At 43.0% G+C, this 10,239-nt stretch overlaps 1 protein-coding gene across 5 annotated transcripts in view; it reads left to right on the forward strand.

Annotated features, from left to right (window-relative positions):
• The window catches only part of TTC13 (tetratricopeptide repeat domain 13), an 80,875-nt gene extending 71,156 nt beyond the window's left edge, over positions 1-9,719 (forward strand). For 2 of the 5 annotated variants that reach the window (XM_040242772.1, XM_040242774.1), the window contains 6 exons: positions 477-586; positions 3,149-3,284; positions 4,337-4,416; positions 6,998-7,076; positions 7,217-7,296; positions 8,937-9,719. In XM_040242772.1, coding sequence (XP_040098706.1) covers positions 477-586; positions 3,149-3,284; positions 4,337-4,416; positions 6,998-7,076; positions 7,217-7,296; positions 8,937-9,051 — 600 coding nt within the window. In that variant the 3' untranslated portion in view covers positions 9,052-9,719. The remainder of the gene's footprint in view (positions 1-476; positions 587-3,148; positions 3,285-4,336; positions 4,417-6,997; positions 7,077-7,216; positions 7,297-8,936) is intronic. The other 3 variants (XM_040242773.1, XM_040242775.1, XR_005721414.1) reach the window with 2 other exon arrangements.
• The last annotated feature ends 520 nt before the right edge of the window (positions 9,720-10,239 follow it).

The following is a 10,239-nucleotide window of genomic DNA, read 5'->3' on the forward strand; positions in this document are numbered from 1 at the left end:
CACAGTTGGGGTTTATGCATGTGTGTGTATAAAATTCTTGGTTGACAAAATTCTGAGTGCTTTTCAGACAGATAAGAGTCTACTTTGAAGAAGCACTAGCAAAAATGCATGGTGCTATTTTGAGTTGTAGGATGCTGAATACAGCTATTCTGCTTAGTGTCAAAGTTTCTGCCAATTAAGATGAACAAGAGAAAAGACCCAAATGGAGCTCTTAGGCGTGAGAGTTGCCTTTGAAGAAAGCTATGTGCCTTTTGCTCTGAGGTTCTCTTCTGGCCTCTGGGGCCATGGGGAGTGTGACTTGGGCTGAGAGAGTGGATGGGGGCGTAGGCGTCCTGGACACTAGCTGCCAGGACAGAGGACACAATGTCTTGCATTCTCTGAGCCTTCTTAGAAACATCAAAGTCAGAGTTGGCACTGCAGATTGGGAATTTACAATGAATCTCACTAGTAATGTGAATTTTCTTTTTCCTTGAAAGCAGTTTAATACTAAAACAAAGGATGGGTTCACTGTGAACACCAAAGTTCCCAGCCTCAAAGACCAAGGGAAGGAATATGATGGCTTCACGATTACGATTACGGGAGACAAGTACGTGCGCTTCCTAAGTGTGGGTGTTCAGAGGTGGGCAGGTGTCAGAAAGTGTGCAGACGCTTGGTATTGCCAGAGGAGGTTTGACATTCTGGGCTTTTGCTGTCTCCTGCAATGGAGATTATCAAGGTCCAGTGTATCCCTAGAACCAGCTTTTTTGAAGCTTGTTGTGAGGAAGACTTTTACCAATTAAGTGAAAAAAAGATGAGAGATTGGCAGATTGAAGGCTGTTATTTGAATTTTGAATATAGTTTTAAGTCATTGTGGGAGTACAAGTACGTCTTATTTAAAATTTAGAATATAGATAAGCAAAGATAAAAAATTTTAAATCATTGTTTCCTTTAAAAACTGAGATTATACTATACATATTGTTTTATAACCTGTTTCTTTTCTACCCTTGCTATGAACGTTTTCCCATACCTTATTCTTAAAAGCATTTCTAAAACTTGCGTAGTGTTCTATTTTTGGACTGTTGTAGAGTCACTCCTACCTGTTTTTAGTTGTCATTGATCATTTAGGGTGTTTTCCACTTTTTCACCTTATATAATAGCACCAAATGAAAATCTGTGTTAATAACCACTTTATGTCCCTCTGAAACCCAAACTTCACCTCAGAACCTCCACATCGTTGAGCTTTGGTGGCATGGTCTTGACCCACCCCAGTCACTGCCGTCCACACAACACGCGTTCCTCAGCTGCTGCCCTGAGTTCCACCGCATCTGCGTCAGGGGTGTCTGGCAGCTCAGCGTTGGGCCCCACGTCCTCTCAGCCCCTCTGCCTCCTGGTCTCTTGCTTCCTTGTCAGGACTCACACCAGCCTTTAGGAAGAAACACCATTTAGCCAAGATTCTGTGGCTCTTCCTTTGAGGTCTCCATCTCTACCCCAAGCCACTTATCAAAGTACCTTCCCAATAAAGATGGTTCTCCTCTCACAAAAGGAATTCCAGGGTTTTCTGTGGATGTAAAATTATTTTCTCCTCCCTCTTCACCCACCCATGATTAAGTTCCCAGCAGAAATGGAACTACTAAGTAAGAGTACATAAATCCTTCCCCCAAACCTAGCATCTTCCTCAGCTGTATCTTTTCATCCCATCTGTTGTTAGTCTTGCTTGGGGCCTCTGACCCCCACAAGGACTCATGACTTGTATCTCCATCTCTGGTCTGCTGATGCCTGACCAGTGGGCTCCACCCCACTGGGGGTTCCCCTGGATCCAAAAATCCCTCCCTAGTCCATACCCTGCCATTACCTGTTGACTCCGCAATCATTTCCCCTGCCAGACAGGCAAGGCCTTTTGTAATAATGGCCTCAAACAGTACTTCCTGCTTTACCTCAAGCACTTTCCTGCCAGAATCAGGCCGGCCACTTCAGCTGGATGACTTGTTCCCTGAGGTCACCTCCTACCTCTTGGGTCTGTTTCACTCACATCCTCATCTTGAAGACCCAAGTTCTGGCCCCTTCTTCCACAAAGCATTTTCTGTTTTCTTCCACATCTTCCAGATTAGATCAACTTTCTCCTCTGAACCTCTGATCAACTGTTATGGCCCTACGCATGGACTCATAATAATCTGTGACCTTGTTTCCCTCTCCTTTCCTTGATAAAGACAGCTGCTTTGCCTTGTTGTCCTTCATAGGATCTAAGGACTATTTTCAGCATTTTGGTACTGGTGTTACACAGTAAATACCTGTTGCATGGAGCTTTTATCCTCCACCGGGCCTCACGTGAAGCTGCACACGCAGCAGAGTTTTAAAAAATGAAACCGTGGAGGCCCAGAACTTGTTTTCTGTGCACAGCCCCAGCTCCTGCTCTTCTGCTGTGAAAGAGTGATTGTCTGATCAAATTGAAACACATTGAAATATGTTGTACTCTGTGTAGTTATTTCCTCCTCTGTTGGCTTAAGCTCATAAAAGACGTACATAGGAATCTAGAGCCTATTATATAGATTGAAGTTAAGTCAAAAAGAGAAAAACAGCTATCGTGTTTTAACACACATATATATGGAATCTAAAAAGATGGTACTGATGAACCTGTTCTCAGGGCAGGAATAGAGACACAGACATAGAGACAGGACTTGTAGACCCAGCAGGGGGAGGGAAGGGTGGGACGAACTGAGACAGTAGCCCTGACATATGTGCGTTACCGCGTGTAAAACAGAAAGCTAGTGAGAAGCTGCCGCAGGCACAGGGAGCTCAGCTCCGTGCTCTCTGGGGGCCTGGAGGGGTGGGCGGGAGGAGAGGATGTATGTATACTTACGGCTGACTCATGTTGTTGTATGGCAGAAACCAGCACAATGTTGTAAAGCTGTTATCCTCCAATTAAAAATTAAAATTAAAAACAAGTTTTTTTAAAAAGTACGTAGGGTTAACCTGAGCGAAATCTATTTGTGACAAAACCAGCCTGCTGCGAGACACGCCTCGGCAGTCTGCTCAGGAAGGCGCAGACACTCCTCGCGTGTCCTGCCACATCACCGAGCGCCACCCTGCTGCTGCCCCACAGCCCCGCCCCTGTGTTTAGCTCTGTGGATTGTATAATACATGCCTCTGACATACATTCTTGTATTTCTAGGGTTGGCAATATACTATTTTCTGTGGAAACTCAAACCACAGAAGAGAGAACACAATTATATCACGCCGAAATAGATGCACTTTATAAAGATCTAACAGCAAAAGGAAAAGTACTGATTCTTTCATCAGAATTTGGGGTAAGTTTCTGTTTGTCTTCATTTTATCCATGCTGCTATGATTCTTTCATCCTCTTTCACTGGGATCGTACATTTATGCTTGAAATCAGCTTTAAATAACCAGGAAATATTTCTTTTAATATTCTTATAGAGACAGTTCCCATATTTAATAATGACAGAAACTAAGAAAGGGGAATGTATGTAGTCACTGTGTTACTCTATCATAAATTGGAACTTTGTCAATATTTAAGTGTATAGGTTGTTAGGATGGACATGACTTTCCTGGACTGTGACCTTCTCCACCATTGCTCTCTAACCCTAACCCTAACCCTGCTCCCAAGGAGCTACAAGGTCACCTGCATGATTGTAGCTGTCGCTGTGTGGAGAGTATAGGGGGTGCTCCCTCTACATTCTGGAATGGATGCCCATGGCTTTTGGAAAGTTCCTTTATTTCTCTGGATTTTATTCAGTTTATACATGTAATTGGAGGAGGGCATGGCAACCCACTCCAGTTTTCTTGCATGGAGAATCCCATGGACAGAGGAGCCTGGCAGGCTACAGTTCATGGGGTCACAAAGAGTCAGACACAACTGAAGAGATTTAGCATGCACACACATATATAATTAAGTATACTGATCACCTAAATCTCAGTGGCAAGGGGGCGGTGGTGAGGGGTGATGCTAATCAGAATCTTGGAGTAGAGAGGCCTGTAGTTGGAGAAAATATATTCAGTATTAATAAGCACTTTGTTTTATTTTAATCCTAATGTATATTTTGACTTTGCAAATAATGTTATAGACCAAAACAGATATCTACGTTTATCAGAAAAAGTTCGCCATTTTGAAGGCAGCTGAGAGCATACTGCTCAAAACTAAACTGTGCATATACCCTTTCATTAGAAAAAAAGATGTGAAAGAGTATAAAATATTCAGGGATATGAAAAGTAGGTCCTTGTAGGAGAAGAATGAAATAATCCTCTTCCTAGTAAATGATTCTGCTGTGCCTTATCACCTCATAAAAATGAGTTTATAATCTATTATTTAAGTTCACAAGCACATATCTTTTTTTCCTAGGAGGCTGATGCTGTTTGCAACTTAATCTTATCCTTAGTTTATTATTTTTATAATTTAATGCCGCTCTCTCGTGGATCCAGGTGGGTGATACCCTATAATCTGACAGTTTTGTAGTGAAGACCACATGCCTTTTGCTTACGTGTGCTGTGTGGGTATGAGTACAGGTATCCTAGCAATGGCGAGAAGCCCCCTTTGTTTTTCCAAAGTCCACCCCAAAGTGATGTCCTTGACCCACTGCATCATCAAGGATTCTGGAAGGTAGTTCTAGTAGAAGGTTCTTGGTGTTTACAGGCTGGAGCTCATTCATTCACAAAAATGTATCCAAGTCTCACTCTGTGCACCCATGCGCTCACTGTGCTTTAATTCCTGGTGTTTGCCCAGACTGTTAACCTGCCGCCCCCAGATTCTGGCCATTAACTGACCTTTAGCCCTAATGTTTAATTCTTTTGCATCACCAACCATCCCAAAGTATTATTACTGTTATAAATGAATTCTACTCAGCAAATTCATCAGGAGTCTTTCAAGTGTCATTCAAACAAGGGTGTGTCTGTAGAGCTTTCTTTTTATTCCCTTTTATTTGGTGCCGTGTACAGCGAATCAGGTGAATGGTGTGTGCTATTGTTAGCACATGTTTGAATTTAAGATGTTTTGGTTAAAATCATATAATTAAGTGTCTTGATCTCTGATTAATTCTTTAGAAAGTGAAACTCTCCTATATGTGGTAGTAAGTTTTCTTGTACTATTAAAAAAGCACTGGGAGTTGGGCATAATGGGTGCAGGGGGGTCCACTGTGTGGTGATGAATGGAAACTGGGCTGGTGGTGATCACCCTGTGGTGTAGACATGTGTGCACCTGGAACTTACAAAATAAAAATGGCCTTGAAGTAGAATAGGAACAGAAATATTATACCTTTAGCATAGCTGTCACAGGAATGCTCCTAGGTCTGTAGCACGCAGGAGGCCTCCACGTGCCCCTGTCCAGCCACCACCTGCAGGCACTGCGCACGCATGTGTTCACACAGCAGCTCTGTGGGCTTCTGTGTCACTTGAGGAGGAGGTCCAGCTCCAGTCACCCCCGTCTCCCCCTCAGCCCCTGCACCTGTCCGGTCCCTACGTCTCGTTGACTCTGCCTCCTAAACCTCTCCTCTCCGCTCATGCTCCCCGCGCGTGCCATAGCTCAGATCTGCTCATCTCTTGCACTATCCTTTCTTTTTTAAAAAAATATTCATTTAATTCTCTCTTTTTAGCTGCACTGGGTCTTTCTTGCTGTGTGGGGGCTTTCTCTAGTTGCAGTGAGCTGGAGCTACTCTTTGCTGAGAGGGCAGGGGCTTCTCATCACAGCGGCTTCTCCTATTATGGAGCACTGGCTCTAGGCGTTCAGCCTTCAGGAGCTGCAGCTTTCCAGCTTAGCTGCCTCAAGGCATGTGGGGTCCTCTTAGACCAGGAATCGGACCTGTGTCCCCCGTAATTCACAGGCGGATTCCTAACCACTGGACCACCAGGGAAGTCCCCCTGCTTATCTCTTGTACTGACCTTTCTAACTGGTCTCTCCATCTCCAGGCTTTTCTTTTTCCCTCTCTGTGTCCCAGTTCTTTGTATCTGTTGGCTCAGGTGCCAACTCAGTGGCGTGATGCACAGTGCCAGCCCCTCCCTGCCCTGCTTTACCATGGCCTCATCACCTTTCCTGCCATCTGCCCTCTCTCCATCCTCACTCTGGCCCCTCCACCACACCCCCTGCTTGTCCAAACACCTTCCTGTCCCACCCAGCCAGCTCACTTCCCTGCCTTCTCCTCTATCTCCATTGCCCTGCCCATGGCCTTCAAAGATAGAGCACATGTGTCCATGGCCTCTGTGAGGGCTTCCCTGTTAGCTGACTGCAGGGCTGACTCCATTTCTCTGGTGTCCACTTGCAGAGGCAAGAGCTCTGTCTTAGCTGTCTTTGTCCTGGGGTGCCTCTCACAAAGCACACAGCTGCCGTCATAATAAAAATGTCAGAGCCCAGAGTGAGTCTGGACATGCCAGGAAGGAAGTGCACATAACCCAGCCTTCAGACCAGTCTGTTAGTACTTTCTGAGATGCATTCTTTTTCTTCTTTGGGGCCAAAGTTTTTATTTTTAAACTTTAATAATATGTTTGCATTTACAAAGTATATTATATATATATGCATTTTAAAGCCAAGCCTCATGCAGTTAAAAATATAAGCAAGCAAGGACTTCCCTGGCAGTCCAGCTGTTAAGACCCATGCTTCCAATGCAGGGGCCTTAGATTCAGTCCCTGGTTGGGAAACTAAGATCCCACATGCCATGTGATGTGGCTGATAATAAATTTTTTAAAATAATAGAAAGCAGGCACATTTTCTAATTCAGTGTTTTCCTATAAGAATAGGAAAACCAATTGAAAGGAAAACTCCTAATTAAAAGAAACTTTTTGTCTCAGAAAAATATTATTGTTACACATTTACCCCTAAATTAACCAGTAAATATTTTTCTTAGTAAATTAGCAAATATTTTTAGAACAAATGAAAATATTCTTTTGTTTAATGTCCAAAGAATTGTTAAAAGAAATGCAATGTCATCTTTTAGGATGGGAAGTCCATGGTGAGCGCTAGTGTGGTAACCGTCTGTGGCCTGGACTGACTGGTAATTGTTCTCTGTCTGAATAGTGTGATCGCTTACTCAGTGATTGTGGGAGCGCTGATGGCAAGTGGAAAAGAAGTAGCAGGGAAAATTCCCAAAGGGAAGGTATGTTGGAGCTGGAGCCAGAAGGGAAAAGGTTCCAATTCCAGTCTGTGAAGTTTTATGTTAAGACACAAGTGAACCGAATCCCAAAGGGAGCCTCCCCTCCGTCTTTAACCACATTCTTAAATCTCTTTCTCTTTCAGCTGGTTGACTTTGAAGCTATGACTGCCCCTGGTTCAGAGGCCTTTAGCAAAATAGCTAAAAGCTGGATGAACTTGAAAAGGTAACTGCTTGATAGGGGTCAACAAAAGAATGTGACACTGGAATCATACTAATTTTTTATGGGTTATGATTATAGAATGAATTTAATTTGCTTTTCAAAGTTACTATGTTTTTGTTGTCATTTATGACCCCTTAACAGGTGAGTGTATGGGTAAAAATGAATAATGAATAAAAAAAGGAAGCCAGTTTGTGAAGGAAGGGTTACAAATGTCTTCTTTATATAGTCAGATATTCCTGTCTCTTGGCTGATTGATCCTGTGTCCCAGACTCGCAGGGTCAGTATTCAGGAGTGATTTTGAAAACTGAGCTGGACCTGACTCAGACTTCTCTGGGTGGTGGCACCTGCCTTTCAGCTGCATTTTTCCTTTACTCTTTGTTTGGGGAAGGTGGTGCTTTACTGTAATTTAGGTACGAAATACATAGGAGTCAGGGAAGGCTGCAAGAAATTACCCCTGATGGTTACCGTGGGAGGGCCCAGGACTATGGTCTTCCCTGGCTCTTGTTTTCAAAAGCACCACAGGAGCACATAAATATATACGTATGGGCTGAAATTAAACTCACCGGTGCTTTCATAGTTAGTTTTGTTGTTGTTGTTCAACCCTAAGTCATGTCCAGCTCTTGGCAGCTTCGTGGGCTACAGCACCCTAAGTTCTCTGTCCTCCACTGTCTCCCGGAGTTTGCTCAAATTCACGTCCATCGAGTCTATAATGCCATCCAACCATCTCATCCTCTGCCGCTGCCTTCTTTTGCTCTTAACCTTTAAGCACATCTCACTATTTAACCTTATTGACTCTTGCTCCTTCTCCATGTTTTTTTTTTTTTTTAATATCATAGAAACTTCCAATTTTGCCTTTCCGTATCTGTTCAATATAGCAACCACTCTAAAAATCGCTGGATAATCTGTGCTCTGTTTAAAACAGACGTTTGTCCTGTAAGGTACTTTGGTCCCATTTGTAAGTATTCCATTAGCTTTGTAATGAAAACTCCTAACAGTTACACTTCCTTCTAGTATATTTTTGTCTCAGGTTTACTAGTTTACATATGTTTTAGTAACATGATCATAAGGTCAAAGGCCTTGCCTCTGTTTCCTGCATAATTTTACAGTGTTGATCTTTCAACAACTCTTTGAGGAAAAAATAGCAACGCCACCTTATGTTGTGCAGCTACAGGTTCACAATGTAATTGAGACCCATTCCACACTCCTTACCAGGAGTAAGTAACTCTGGGAGTTAGGAATACCGTCCTTCTTCCTGCAAATACAGGGAAGTGGGTCTGAGAGGAACCACTAAAGCTGGTAAGGATCAAGGCTGGGCTCAAATCTTGTGTCTTCAGGTTCCATGTCTAGCGTGTGCCTCGGAGGGATGTGTTTGTGTAACACTCACTGAGTAAGTCAGAGACTGATTTTCTTTCCGGGGCTGGTTGAGTCTACCCGCATCTCATGACGGGGGCCTGCTGATACCCCATTCATTGCTACAACGGGATCAGCTCTGCTCACAGGTCCCCCTGCTATGTGATGTTGTCTGATGTCACACGTGGAGTACTGTAAAGTGAATATTGTAATAGGAATTGATATAAGCTTTGCCTTTTTTGGTAAAATTGTGTTGATTTTCACACCTTTTCTTTGCGTTTTTTTCTTTTCAGTATTTCACCTTCTTATAAGACTCTTCCGTCTGTGTCAGAAACGTTCCCAACATTAAGATCAATGATCGAGGTGCTAAACACAGACTCCTCTCCACGCTGTCTTAAGAAACTCTAGTTACGCTGTGGTATTTATACAAGTAAAGGGCCGGACCTCTTGCTTCTTAAGTTATTTTTTAAAACATGGAATTATAAAGAAATTAGGTCCTTTATTACTTTTGATACCAATTTTTGATAGGAATTGAATACTTGAAATCATTTTATTTACCTTTCTGAACCATAACAGAAATCATGAAAGAGGGTTTTGAGGGGACAGAAGAGCTCTGTTGTCTGGGAGGGGAGGCATTTGCGTTAGTCACTGGCCGCTTGGTTTCCACTTACAAAGTCATACGATTCCTTCCTCATGGCGAAAAAAGTTTACTCCAAAAACCAAAAATTAACAATTAAAGGGCACAAAAACTACAACAAAACAGGAGTGTTTCCATTCCTTTACAAATCTGGGTATTTTTCAAAGGCCTTTTTATGCACGCTGTGATAACGCATCTTGTTTTCAGCTGATAATCGTCCTCCTGTGTGGGTTCTCTGTTTTGTTTGAACCGTGGAAGATTTGTGGCCATCAGCATGCCTGGAGCTCATGACCTGGGACACTTACATTGAATGATACAGACAGTATTTGCCAGTGACTCAAACACTGAATTATTGAAACGTGTTTTATTTGTTTTTTTCCTCTTTATTGGAAAAAATAAATGGGGTGATTTCTATAAATCACCAGTTTTTGACACTGGATTATGTATGTTTTTATTTTGTGAGCCAGTTTCACTTTCAGGTATAAGAACAGTCAGAAAATTGCTAACTTTCTTTTGCAGACAGGATAAATGACAGTGCATAAATGGGTTCAGTTAAACACCATTTCCAGTCATTTTCATTTTTCTTTGTTCTCTGTTAAAGAGTTGAGCTAGTCACTGCTTTCTGTTACTCAGTTTCTGTCTTGCAGACTCTTGTGAGGAGGACACAGCAGTGTCTGCATGTCTGCAGGCGTCCGTGCTCAGCAGAGATGCCACCCTGGCACTGGCCGCATGGCCTGGCACTTGCAGCGTGATCAGCAGAAGGCTGCTCTTTGGACAGATAGGACCTGCCCTTTGGACAGGTGCTGTTCTGGGCACTAACGTGTGTTTCAAAACATTGAGATGTGGCTCGTGTTCTCATCTCACCTGGATGGTGATACAAATCGTCAGGCACACCTCATTTTATAAAGAGAGCTCACACCCACAGTCAGCTTTCCCCACAGTCTTTGTTTTCATTTTAC

Source organism: Oryx dammah, unplaced genomic scaffold (genome assembly GCF_014754425.2).
Source record: "Oryx dammah isolate SB20612 unplaced genomic scaffold, SCBI_Odam_1.1 HiC_scaffold_6, whole genome shotgun sequence".
Taxonomy (NCBI): domain Eukaryota; kingdom Metazoa; phylum Chordata; class Mammalia; order Artiodactyla; family Bovidae; genus Oryx; species Oryx dammah.